Below are 14332 nucleotides of genomic sequence, written 5' to 3' on the forward strand. Positions count from 1 at the left end.
GTATAAAAAAAATTAACAATTGAATAGTTAAGTAGATAATTACATACTTTTATAATTTTTAAATAATTATTATTACACCACATACAATCTTAAACAACTGTATACTATACTTCCACTTCCTCCAATATGAATCTAGTTTTAAAAAACAATACAGCATGAAAACTAAATAGTTCATTAAATAATGTTAAAAATAAACATTTTATTTTTATAATTAGAAAATATGTATATTCTTTTTCAAATTAAAACTGTATCCGATACTTCACCTCCTCAAATATGAATCCAGTTAAAAAAAAATACAGTATAAAAAATGTAACAATTGAATGGTTAAGTAGATCATTAAATAGTAATAAAAATGTAAAATGTACTTTTATAAATACATATATTTCAATAAAATATATTTAAATATGAATAAATATACAATCTTACATACTTTTACCTCCTAAAATATAAATCTAGTAAAACTGAATAAAATAAGTTATGTATTTTTATAATTCAGAGTAATTTTTGTTCTCATTGTGTTTAATTCTCTGTATATTTGGAATAGTACGTGTAGGTTTTTTTTTTTTTTTTTTTTTGGTCTGTTTTTTTTTCTTGTCCTTTTGCTTTTGTAATTTTGTGTATTTTTTTTTTTAGTTTTATGTATTTTTGTACTTTCAGAGTTATGTGGCCCACTAACACACAGGAAGTTGTGCCCATAATTCTAGTTGTAGTAATAGTAGGTAAACACGTTTAGTTATTTATAAAGCGTTGTATATGTGTGCCACTGCCACATAAGATGGACAGAAATAGATCCGGTCTGAGGGGTCTGAGGGGTATAGGACGGAGAGGGACCACCTGCTGACTGACTGCTCTGCTCCTGGTAGTGGGCGGAGTCTAGAGGCCGGGCCAGTGGAGGAGAAGGCGTGGCGAGGGCGGTTTGAACACGGGGACGAGGCCAGTGTGTGTCGGGCTGCTCATGGAGCTCCGAGCACTTCTACACAGCAGGACGAAGAGAGACGCTCACTGACTGTCAGCATGGCCAACCACACGGAGGTGTACCTGTCTGAGCAGGTGGTGGTTCTGTGCTCCTGTGTGCTCTCCCTGGTGGGCTCCACTCTCATCATTACCACCTTCGTGCTGTGGTCCGACCTGAGGACCACTCCCCGCAGGCTGCTGGTCTACCTGTCCGTGTCAGACTGGCTGTCCGCCGCCTCCTACGCCTTCGGGGTGTGGATGGACTTCAGGTCGGACTCAGTGGAATGTGTGGTTCAGGGAGCTCTGTCCACCTTTTCCAACACCAGCTCCTTCTTCTGGACCGTGGCCATCGCCGTCTACCTGTACGTGTTCATCGTCAGAGCCGCTCAGAGAGAGGCTGACAACCTGGTTCTCTACTTCCACCTCATCAGGTGAGTCCATGGAGCTCCTCCTGGTCCATGATGAACTTTAGAAACTCAAGCAAGAGATGGAGCATGGAGACAAACAAACTGTTGTCTTTCATTGTCTAGACCAAGGGTCTGCAACCTGTTGGTCTTTGACTCTTCTGCAATGGCACCCTGTAGCTTTAAAAAATATTAATATAATGAATTGTTATTTTTTTACAGAGGGTTTGATGATTAATGACATTAACTTGAAATAAAATTATGATAAAATAGTTGGTTAACCTAAAAATAAATCACATTGTGCAATAACAACTTCCTACTTCAACTCCTGCAACCTCTACAGACCATCAACTTTCAAAGTTTACAAAGACTATTCTGGAACAAAATAGAAATTTTAGTTGTGTGGGGAAAGATTTATTTAATTGCCAACATGCTGGCTAAATATGTATGCTTGGTTTTTTTGCAGTTAGCATATGTTGACCATTATGATCATGTGTTATCACATTCAAGTTATTTTTTGTAGCCCTTCAAAAACATTAACTCGTAAAATTATTCGATATTATTTTAACTGTATAGAATTGAATACACTGTATTTTTTCAGCTCTGAAAGGACTTGAATCCAGGCAAGATTAGGCAAAATGGCTCCTTTGAGAGTAAAGGTGGCAGACCCCTGGTCTAGACCAGTGGTTCTCAAACTTTCTTTGCTGAAGTACCCCCTTTTATCTTATTTATGATTCCAAGTACCCCCTTTTATCTTATTTATGATTCCAAGTACCCCCTTTTGTCCAACGACAACATTTTGCTTTGAAAACAATTTAAAAAAAATCTATAGCGCATAATTATTATTGATTAATTATTATTTGATATCAAGAATTTCTGGTGACCCCAGACATTTTTTTTTCCTAGAATTAATTTTTGATCATTTTTTGATATATATGTATTTACTGCATTTTGGTTGAACTACATTTATATTTCACAAAGTGAAAGTATAGAAATACAGAAGAAAAACAGTAGAAATACAGTAGTTCAATGGAACTCCACACTGTTTCAACAATTTCCCCCATGCTTATATCACATGATGGCAGTCATTTTTAATCTGAAATTGTTAAAAAAAATAAATAAATTACATAAAAATGGCCACAAAATCTAAAAAAAAATTAAAGTGAAGATCCTGCTGGGACTGATATATGTCACCTTTTGATTTGATATTATCAGTGTTGTTATTTATACACGAACTGCAAACTACAGCACAATAATTATTAAATTATTTAAGGCTTGTAAGATCAACTGCTCTGTATTTGGCCCCTGAACTAAAATGAGTTTGACACCCCTGGTCTAGAGTTTGGTTTTAAACTTGCATAGGTTTAAAATAAGTTAAATCATTTTATTTGAAAAAAAAAAAAGCACAATAAAGTGCAAATAACACCACAACTCTGAGAGTAGAGAGATAAACCACTGTAATGAGTTTTAAAGCTCTTCTAAACTCAACAGAGAAGTAACGCATACTGTTTTTCCTGTGCTTTAATCTAATTAAAATTTCACTTAATAATGTTAAGTTGTTACTTTGGATGAAGCATTGTTTTACTAATTAACTGAGTAGTAACCATTTAACCAGGGCTAGGTTATTAAGCCTATGGCAAGGGTAAGGATATTGTGTCAGCCTCTGAGGATCTGCGCTCATTCTGTCAGACTCCAGCATCCTATGAAATGCAACATTCACAATTAACTTTATTAAACGAACATAAAAATTATTGAAATACAATAGAGCAGGGGTGGGGAACCCTAGTCAATGAGGGCCTGTTTCCTGATACTTTTAGATGTTTCCCTGCGTGTTGTCATGACCATCGAGCGCTGCAGAAGCATTATAACAAGCCATTCATTTGATTCAGGTGTTTTGGAGCAGGAGCACACTTTGTGATTTTATCTGCAAAAAGCGCTTTATAAATAAATGACTTACTTATCCTGTCTTAAAGGTGCAGTCCGTAACTCTTATAAAAGTGATTTTTTTGTCATATATGCTAAAGCTGTCACTATGTAAGGACAGCTTTACATGAAACTAGAAGTTTGTGTGAAAAAAACAGGCTCATTGAATCCCCCCTGCTGCCCCTGCTGCTTTTGGCAGATTGCCAGAATGCACCGCGACCGAGCAAAAAGAACCAATCAGAGCCAGGATTGTGTTTGATGGACTGTCTGACAGCTGTTGCTCACAGTCCCCACCCCTTTCCCGGGGCTTGAGCGCCGTCTTTTTTACAGTGTATGGTCTGGAGGAGTAGTGGATGGAATTGGTGACTTTTCAGCTTGAAAGGTAATTACTGCTGCTTGATTTACATTATGTTTGATTTGTAATTGTTACGCTAGAACTATGTGGTGCATGTGTTGTTTGTGTGCACGCAGCAGCCTCCGTGTGGGCTGCTGTAAGGGACACTGTGTTGTTGTTGCTGCTGCTGCTGGGGTGTGTGCACATTGAGAGAGAGAAGCGCTGCAGTAATATGCTTTTAACAGAGCATGTTATATTACTGTGATGTTGCTGTTGGACTACCGTTAGCTTGTTAGCTCTTCTGAGGGAGGGGCTTTGGAAAGTTTGGAGGCAGGACAAGAGAGCAGCGGGGAGGGAGGGATCTGAAAGTTGCGGACTGCACTTTGAAACGGTTTCTGAGAAAAGCTGTCAGAGTAAAAAAAAAATGGAACAAGGGCAATAACTTCTCATTTTCAAACTCCATGAAGGTTTTGACAACCCGAAGCCACACAGGAAATTTGGTTATTCTATAACAGTTTCTGAGAAAAGCTCAGCTGGACACACGGACGGAGCTCAAACCTATATCCCCCTTCCACTTTGTGGTGGGGGATAGTAATGGAATGAAAATGACAGAGAATGTGCAGATATGTGCAATTAATCAAGAACAATGAAATGGTTAAAAAATGAAAAATAGAAATAAGATTGCTAAGTCAAATCCACTTAAGGCTTTAAATTGAGCTCTCCCTCAGGCCTCTGATTACTCACCAACAGGCCTGTCTCCTTCCTTTTTGCCTTCATTTTGTCCTTCGTCTCATCTTCTGTGATGTCTTCTGGTGGTTTTCAAAGAATGTAGCCCATCCATATCCAGCCTCATTGCTAAATGGTGGTTTGCTGAAAACGATAAACTTAAATCATTGTCGGATACTTTTTTATTTATTTATTAACTTAACCCGATGAACGGGTGGATGCAAATATTTTTCCTTTAACTTAATTGTCTTGTCTATATGATAATTAGCAGAAATCTTCTTGTCGTTAAGATTTGTCTGATTTTCTCTAATGCTGTATGTGAGTAAAATGTAGCCACACTCCCCAGGATTTCCACCTCTGTGCACAACCTAACTTGATTTTCTCATGGCTGAATTACTTCACCTTTTTGGTTACTATTTAACTCATTACATGCTCTATTACCTGATGTTACCATCACAACGTAACACGGTCCCTGGCTGGGGATTCAATGTTTCTTTCCAAATGACTGAACCGACCAACACAACTGATACGCGTAGACATTTATATGACAGTGACGACACAACAATGAGTTAAACACCTTCCTCAGATCTTTATTGACAGAATAGAACATAGCTGCAGAAGACTTGAGAATTCCTCTGTCTTAAAGACTCTTTAAATTTAAGAATGGCTTGTTTGACATTTACGGATCCGCTATCTTTGTGGTTGGCCGTCACACTGCTCTAACTTCCTGTTCCTCGTGATTTTAAAATTGCAAGCTGAGAGCGGGTTCATAGTGATGTAACTAAGCTATTTTTTTTGTAGGTAGGTTTGTTATTCTAAATGAGCTTCCATTTGTTTTATATTCGGCAGTCAAATAAAATTCCTGATCTCCCACAGAGCCAAGCCTGACCTTTATGGTGGGCCAGTAATCATCAGCTTTCAGTTTTAACTTTTAATCTCATTATGGAGGCAATTGGCTCTTTTTTTTTAACAAAAAATGTTAACATTTCAGCATTAAATGCCAATTTCATTAGTGGTTTTTATGAGTTACAAAGATAACTTCAGCAAACTACTTAAATACTGCCTTAAGGAAAAACAAGCACAAGATAATCTCACGTGGTTATACACGTCCTCCCTGTATTTGTGGGTGTGCACAATCAAACAGTTCAAATTGTTGGTGATGATTAAGTTGTGGCTTTGTGATGTTCTTCTTCTTTCTTGGTTATTGCCGTGTTGCAACTTGAATAGATGCATACAGTGGTGGACTGGTCATCTGGCATACCGGGCATTGTCACGGTGGATTGTCGACCCAAAGTGGGCCGGTCTCGTCCACTACAATTTTTTTTTTTTTTTTATGGTAACAGGTGGCCAAAAATGGTGACTAAAATGGGCCAAAAGCAATCCAGAGTGACCACAAAATAGACAAATAAAGAGGAACCAGGTGGTATGTAAAGGCAAAGGGTAGCTTGAATGGGCAAAATGTGGCAAACAATAGTGAAAAAGGGCAAAAATGTGGAACAAAAAGAGGCTAAATGTAGGGAAAAAAGGGAAACAATTGGTATTTAATGGGCAAAAGTTAGCTTATCTGGATTTTTAAAAGGAGCGACGGTGCTCGGAGGTGGGGCCTTGGGGCCCAGGGTGGGGGTGTGATCCTTCCGGGCAGACGTTGGTGGGGTGGTAGTGGCATCAGCAATGATAGTGATACTAAAAGCAATATTGATCCATTAATAATTATCCAGTTTATTACTCCACCTCACCTGACTATTAATAATACACACACACACACACGCACACACACACACACACACACACACACACACACACATACATACATACATACACAGACCATCCTCCTTTTGTTTTTTATATATATATTTAGACTGTATAACTGCTTTTATCCTGTACTTTGTCTGTTTTTGTTGTTATTTGGGGTTTGTGTTTCTACTTGTATTGTTTGACTACGTACTTTCCCTTAAATTGTGATGTTGAATATTCTGTGTCCTTTTGTAGCTGGGGCGTTCCTCTGGCCATCACCATAGCAGCAACGTGCCTCAACAAGATCGGCTACAATGCCTCTGAGGTGTCAGTGGGATGGTGCTGGATCCAGATCCAAGCTCCAGACCGGATCCTGTGGATGCTGTTGACTGGGAAGATCTGGGAGTTCTTGGCTTACCTTACGCTTCCCATCCTCTACATCCTGATCAAAAGGCACATCCACACTGCGGTGAGGACAAGAACTGATATTATGAAAAACATTAGTTTTTCAAAAGGTTTGAAGACAATAAGTTGGACAAATAATCCAATGTGTATTTTTAACAATATTGTGCACATTTTTGTATTTTTACATATAGATTACCATTTACTATACACAGTGAACCAAAGAAGCATCCAGTCACAAACATTTCGAAAATAATTATAATAACTATATGATATTTTACTTATTAATCATGGTTTTTACTCTGACCATAATCATCCCTTAGGCGTGATTGGATGCTTTGGGCCTCCGGATTTCTGAAAATGGATGGAAAAAAGTTCACGTTCTGAGACGGAAAAAGCAATCTGACCATTTACTTTTTGTTCTTTCTTAAAATCGGGCCCCAACATGACACGGAAATGCCTCATATGTACATTTAGGGACAATATCAAGCATTTACACGCTATGTTCCACCAGAAAACGTGTGATTGATTGTCTAGAAAGTGTAACAAATGGACAAATCTGTCCAATTCTGTCAATAATCTCTTCCAAAATGTTTGACTAGTAGTGACCATGTCACTGTCGATGGTTGGTGGTAATTAAAGGCATTGCAAATAATGTTTTGGGACAAGATCACGTTTCGTGGAAATGACATGTATCATTTCAATAGTATTTTTTCCATTAAACAAGTGACTGAGGAACTAGCAGTGTAGCTAACATCGCTTTTGCAACGTAATCACGTGATTTCAGCCTCCAGATTTTGGAAATCATCTGAAACATAGAAAATGTAAAGTTTGACTCTATTAACCCTATTTAGTATGTTTGGTAGGATTTTGTGATGTTTAAAAGCTAGTAAAGTATCTGAATAGGGAAAGATGAAGAAATGGAAAGTTTAAAGTGACGCAGAAACAGGTAAACCCTGAAACAGAATTTAGAAAAAGAAAAATCCGAGGTCCTAGATCATGGTTTTACAACCTTGGGGTCGTTACCCCATGTGGGGGCACCTGGAAATAAAATGGGGTTCCCTGAAATGTTAAAAAACATTGAAATTGTATATTTTTTAATTGTTTAAAAAAATTTATAATAAAAACAATATATTTAAATGTTGGGGGGAAAAAGTGTATTTTTATTTTGTTTTTAATTTATTTAAAATTTTATGTATTTTTCACAATTAAAAAAACAATAAATTATATCACAAAAATAGATATATAGTGCAGGAAGAGGCAGAAAGCATAAAGAGCTTAAATAATATATAGGTTTTTTTTTTTTTTCAAATTAAAAAAACACCACACGCAATCTCAAACAACTGTATTCTATACTTTCTCAAATATAAATGTAGTTCAAATAAAATGCAGTTTAAAAATATCTGATTTTATACATATATATATATACATACTCTGCATTTGTAACAGTATGACAAATATGTTTAAAAACTGATTTTAGAGAAGAAAAAAAGTCTCTGGGGTCGCCAGAAATTTGGGATATAAAAATGGGGTCACAACCCGAAAAAGTTTGGGAACCACTGCACTAGATGACACTAACAGTTTATGATGTAGACACTACAAAAGTAGCATTTCACTCTGAGATGTTTTTTTTTATTTATTTTTTTATTTAATCTCTGATCAAGTCTTCTCTTGATACCTTTTTTTCCCTCACATGCTTGATTCAACAGATCACATAATTCCATAAAAAAAACCCCATTATTGTTCAAGCACTTTATCTGATCTGTCAACGTCAGCTGTGTTGTGTGTGTTCATCACCTGCACCTCTCATTCATTCCTTGTGACGCAGCATGCGGCCCTGTCTGAGTACCGTCCCATCCTAGCCAACGGGCCTCAGTCACACGCCTTCCCCTCTATGGCTGATATAAAGCTCACACTCATCCCAGTCATCTTCATCTTGCTGCGCATCTGGAGCACAGTGCGCTTCATTCTGCTGCTGGCCGACTCCCCAGTCCGACAGAACCCAGTGCTGGTCACGTTACATGTGAGTTAAAGCCCACACGACACCCACTAAGATCCTGTAATCTGTACCATGTCGTCTGCTTTAAATAGCACACACATATGTACGTATTATGTGTATTTATGTTTTGTGTGGGATGACTTTCACGAAACAGCATGACAGTGTGAAATAAATATGAGTCATCATCACCCAATGTTCCTGTTTTTATGTTTTTGAGGAACTACTATCCTGCAAAAATTAAATCCAATTTAAAGAGTAACTAAACCCTGACTACTGAACGAGTTAAGACACACTCAGGCTGTGTTCCAAATAGCACACTCCTCATTATACACTACAAACTCAATGAGTATATACCAGGGCTGGGGTCAATTATAAATGTATTTGTTTAATTGATAATTAATGACAATCATGGCATAAATATAATTGTAATTAAAAAGAAATGTTGCTGTTTTAATCATAATTGAGTTTAGATAATTGACTTTGTAATTGTAATTGCCATGAAAATTCTATAAAAAATGTCAATTATAATTTAACGGAAAACTGGGGAACCATGTCACAGTTCTATGTACAGTTCTACACATATTTAGTTGATAAATACCACAATGTTTCATATCAAGCTTTCCTACATTTCACCATTTAAAATAATATTCAAAACCTATATTTTCATTGATTAGGAATCTTAACAAGGTAACAAATACATTAATTAGAAATTAGACGATAGATATTGGTTTTAGTGTATTTTACAGCCAATTTAGGACCTGTTATTATAAGAGATGCTATCAGAAAGCTAACACAAGAGGAAGGTTAACTTTTATTAGGTCTATTATTTCAGGTTCAGTAATTGTGATTAATTGTAATTAAACTTTAGTAATTGACAGCGTAATTGACTTTCTGAGGATACAAAATAATTAATTTGATTGTAATTGGGAAAAATCCCCCGTTGTTTCCTCATCAGTTCACAGGGGATGTGGGGTCTCGCTGCGTAAGCTGGCGTAGCATTAGCTACATGAGTGCTAAACGGCAGATCTCGTGTGTAAACAATGGAGCCGTGGCTCCGAGCAGTATTTCCCGACACGATCACAAAAATGCAGACACAAGCAGCAGAAAAAATAGTGCAGTTTGGGCGTCCATGTTTGTAAGAAAAAAACAACACATTAAGGCGGGGCTTTTGCAAAAGGTCAATTGTAATAGCCAGATTTCAACCCATAGAGGGCAGTCAGTGGAAAATTTCAATACTAAAATGTCAAGAGTTGGACTAAGATCAGTCAACAGCACTATTTCATATCCAAATACATTTGGTTTAGCTAGAAAAAAAAGGTGGTTTTAGGGTTTAGTTACTCTATGAAACCCTGAACCTATTTGTAGTTTCTGTAACACTTAACAATATTTTTGCTCCACTCCCCTCTCAGTCTGTGTTTAAACCCAACAGGGTATTGGAAACACATCACAGGGAGCAGCCAACTGCATCATGTTCGTTTTGTTCACTCGTCCCATCCGCACTCGTCTCTGCACCACGCTCTGCTGCTGCTGCTGCAAATGCAGAGAACAATCGCAGGACGCCAGCAGTGTTCCTCACAGGCTACTGCAGGACAGGGACGCATTGGCCCACAAAGGAGAGGAGGAGAGCAACATCAGGTGATGAGAGCAACGTCAGGTGATGAGAGCATCGTCAGGTGATGAGAGCAACGTCAGGTGATGAGAGCAACGTCAGGTGATGGGACAACGGATGGAGAAATGGACTTTCCTCTACTATCAATAGCCTCATTTTGTAAATCTTAGTCACGTGTGGGTGATGAGTTGGGTACATTTATTAATAGGACTGGTCATATGAGACTCTTGTCGGTAATTGGGCTAAACATGTATTTATTCTCGATGTGAAAAGTGTATTTTTGTATTTAATATTCTGCAAATGCAACATGAGTTATTTGAAGTTTACCTTTGTGACTGAATACCCAAAGCTTTATGCAACTTTTTGACATAAGTTGCATGCTGTAACCCTATTTAGAGTGCTGGTGAAAACCATGCTGAACAGCTATTAAAGAAGTTGCTTTGAGTTTTGATGCTAATGTTTAAAGGTGAATACCTCCCTGTCTAGTCGGTGGGTAAATTAAATTGATGACTTTTCTATTGTTGTACAGTTTTTTTCCTTATGTTGATTGAAGTATTAAAATAACATTTCAGAACACTTATGCTCTTTCCCTCTGCTCATGACTGATCTTTGGCTTGTGGGTCTGTCATGTAAGTGAACTTAACATCATTACTAACGTTGTGGTGAGATGAAGTATCATCACATGCCGTCCTTCCCTTTTCAAAGCCCAGAAGACTCACTTCTCCTTTGACCTCGTGCTGCTGGTTTCTCTGTGACTGAATACACTGATGACGGCAGTCCCTGTAATTTAAGCTACAGTGGATTTTAGATGGTAGTTGATATAAGCAGCTTATTTGTGCTCTTTAGAAGACATCCAATCTTAATGTGAGCAGTCGGTTCCCATGGATTTTTAAAGTTCCACTGTTTACTCTAAAAACATGAAAAGCTTTGACAGAGTTGATTTGTCAAAGTTTAGTTACCTTTTTTGGTTGGGGGGGCTAGAGTACTGGGGCAGAGTGCAGACATCAGTCAGTAATTTTGGCAGTGGCGGAGACAAAATGTCTGGGAAAGTAAGAGCAGGAAGTTTTAGACGGATAGTGCCAAAAGTATAAGGACGTCTCCCCTAAAGTGCAAAACTGATGTCTAATTCTTATTCTGCAGGTTTTCGAATGAAGCTAAAACTCTTCTGTGAAGGAATCTTCCAGAAGCATCTTTGTGAGGTCAGATCAGGAGGTCCTCACATCATGAAACCCAAAGGTCTTCTTTCAGGTCCAGTTCCTAGTCATCAAATCTGATTATTCGTGGATATAGACTTTAATTTTGTGCAGTTCGGTGTTTTTATTAACAGCAATTTATTTTACTTCACCCTAAATGTTGACAATTTTATCATAGTTTTTGTTGCCATGCATTGTTCGAACACTTATGGGACTAAAATAAACAGCAAGTTTTTGGAACATTTAGTAATAAACCAGATTTACAGCAATGTTTGTGAAATTTGTAATGTTAAACATCAAATCTAAATGTTACATTTAAATCTTAATGTTAAATTTAAATGCTAAATGTTAAATCAGTTTATTAAATGTTAAATCGGAGCGCAATCACTCCTTCTGAATAGACCACGGAAAGCACTCATTCGCGTCAATGAGCTTTTATTTTGGTACTTCCGGTGAATTTGCATTTTAGCTAAATATTTGTTGCCATGTATTCTTATGGGACTAAAATAAACAGCAAGTTTTTGCAACATTTAGCAACAAGCCACGTTTAAAAAATATATAGCAGATTTACAGCAATGTTTGTGAAATTTGTAATGTTAAATATCAAATCTAAATGTTAATGTTAAATCTGAATGCTAAATGTTAATTTCATTTATTAAATGTTAAATCGGAGTGCAATCACTAAGACTGAATAGACCACAGAAAGTGTTCATTCGCCCAATTAACTTTTATTTTGGTACTTTGGTGAATTTGCATTTTAGCTTAATATTTAGTTTCACCCGACATTTAGATTTAAATTTAACATTTAGATTTAAATTTAACATTTAGATTTAAATTTAACATTTAGATTTAATATTTAGATTTACATTTAACATGAAAATTTAATATTTACATTTATCATTTAGCTTTAGATTTAGATTTAATAGTTAACATTTAGATTAATGTTGACATTATATTTTTAAGAAGAAAAGCAAAAATCACAAATTTAGCAAACATAACATTGCATTAAATCTGGTCTAAAGTAACAAGAAGAAATTCACATCTTTTTTAAATGTGGTTTGTTGCTAATTATTGCGAAAAGTTGCTGTTTAATTTAGCGCGTGCAACTTTACAATCGGTGCCTCATAAACGCGTTCTATTTTTTTTTACAAGTAAAAAAAAAAATCTAAAATTAAAAGTTAATGAAACGTACACTGGTTGCCATTCACATAATTGCACAACGTCGGGGGCCTGACGGTGTCCAAAATGCTTTGGTATACTGGAGATATAGACAAACGATATAATCCCACCATCTCAAAGTATGAAATACTTTATAATGAAGTTTTCACTGCAGTGTTTTTGGTTTTATCTGTGTGTCTGTAGATAATAAATATAAAAGTGGGTGCTTCCTGATGCTGTTTGGGGACCCCAAGTTTGCAAAATTGCATTTAGAGAACCGTAATCCCACTAAATGATCTACAAACTGCTACAATCTAATACAATGTCCCATTAAATATGCTACAGTCTTTGCTAAGACTGAATTTAGCTCTTAGTTCACATATAGCCAGAAACGGCTCTGCTTTCTCCATTGACTTGGCCTATAACTTTATGGCTGAGCTGTTATTGACTGTGGGATATTTAGTATCAGACATTTCCTTTGCACAGTTGATGAGATAGTAACAAACTGAAATAGCTGAGATTGTATCATCCGTTCTCAAATGTTTGCAGCGATATTCTGCATACCGGGCTTAATTTTAAAAACCTGTGGCCACAGAAATGATCATTCCAACATCAGGACACAATCTGTTTAAATGATGTCCCAATAATTATGCCCATTCCCATTCTACTCACTAGAGGAACTAATCCATTGTGTCAGGTATAGATTTGGCTGTCCTTGACACATTTGAGCTGCTTAAAACACTTAAAAAAGTCAATCTCTCCTCTTTGTTCTGCTGGCTCTCTGCCCATTTAATTCATTACCTTAAAAAGTGCCCATAGGACTAAAACTAGGTGTCACCATTCCCTGCTAATGTTGATGAAGGTCTTTTTCTAAAAACAACAGCTGTTTTATGCTGCGTCAGCGTTTCCAGAGGCCGTTCTGCAAGTGTGCAGTCGACCACATGACAAAGCTTCAGGGAGGAGTTGAAAGTTTAAAAAGGACAAACTGAGCTTTGTCTGCTTTGCTCATAGATTTGACAGTGGGGTAAAATAATCAGCTAGATGGCATAGAAATGACAAATGAAACATTAAACATCATAGCTGTTATCATGATTCTGTACCGTTATGGTTCACCGTCCTAAAATATATTCATTTATGGATAATGGTTCTAATTCTGCCCTTCCAGCAACCATTGATAATGATCAGAGGTGAAAGTGACGGATTACAAGTACTCACGTTACTGTAATTGAGTTGCTTTTATGGGTACTTGTACTTTTTTGAGTATAATTCTAGTTAATTAATTTTACTAGTAATTTTACTTTTTTTTTTTTTTAAATAGTAAAGTAATTCGTTACACTTCTTCACCCAACTGCTACTGAGTAAATTATTATTTTTTGTTTTAAAATTGATCAACAGACATTGTGAAACTACATAAAATGAAATGACTAGACAACAATCAAATTTCATCACATCATAGCCGACCAATCAGATTAAACGTAATGCACGGCGCCAAAACCAAAGTGAACCACAGACGGCAAAGGAGACAGTCCAGAGAAAACACCACAATGGAAAGAGGCTGACGATGCAAATCCCTGGCCTCATCTTTCTGACATATTTGCATTTAATTTACACCAAAAAAAAAGGTTTTTTGGTGTAAATTAAAAGTGAAATTGGGAGCTAACCACACAGTTGTGCTGACCTGTTTTCTTAGCATCTTTGGACCTTTTGATCCAGCACACTGCCTCAAAAAAAAGGGAAGTGCGTGTTTTTAATTGTGCTATATTTGCTTTAAACATAGGAAAGACAACAGTATTCTAATGCAATGTATTAGAATTTACACAAAAAAACTGCACAGAATTAAAAATATATATAATTATTAAAGAATGTACATTTTGACAAACCTTTTATTTTAAACAG

At 36.6% G+C, this 14332-nt stretch overlaps 1 protein-coding gene across 1 annotated transcript; it reads left to right on the forward strand.

Annotated features, from left to right (window-relative positions):
* The first annotated feature begins 860 nt into the window (after nucleotides 1-860).
* gpr157 (G protein-coupled receptor 157) lies at nucleotides 861-10679 on the forward strand. The gene is made up of 4 exons (XM_028453066.1): nucleotides 861-1385; nucleotides 6331-6544; nucleotides 8306-8500; nucleotides 9906-10679. Exons 1-4 carry the CDS (start codon nucleotides 1015-1017, stop codon nucleotides 10113-10115), a joined length of 990 nt encoding a protein of 329 aa, XP_028308867.1. The 5' UTR covers nucleotides 861-1014; the 3' UTR covers nucleotides 10116-10679.
* Nucleotides 10680-14332: the final 3653 nt, after the last annotated feature.

Source organism: Gouania willdenowi, chromosome 7 (genome assembly GCF_900634775.1).
Source record: "Gouania willdenowi chromosome 7, fGouWil2.1, whole genome shotgun sequence".
NCBI classification, from domain to species: Eukaryota; Metazoa; Chordata; class Actinopteri; order Blenniiformes; family Gobiesocidae; genus Gouania; species Gouania willdenowi.

What these genes read in the sequence shown, in the direction of transcription:
- gpr157 (XM_028453066.1), top strand. Translation starts at nt 1,015, where the DNA reads ATGGCCAACCACACGGAGGTGTACCTGTCTGAGCAGGTGGTGGTTCTG. An exon ending in AAAGGCACATCCACACTGCG is followed by an intron (nt 6,545 to 8,305) that starts GTGAGGACAAGA and finishes CTTGTGACGCAG; the next exon opens with CATGCGGCCCTGTCTGAGTA. An exon ending in CAGTGCTGGTCACGTTACAT is followed by an intron (nt 8,501 to 9,905) that starts GTGAGTTAAAGC and finishes TAAACCCAACAG; the next exon opens with GGTATTGGAAACACATCACA.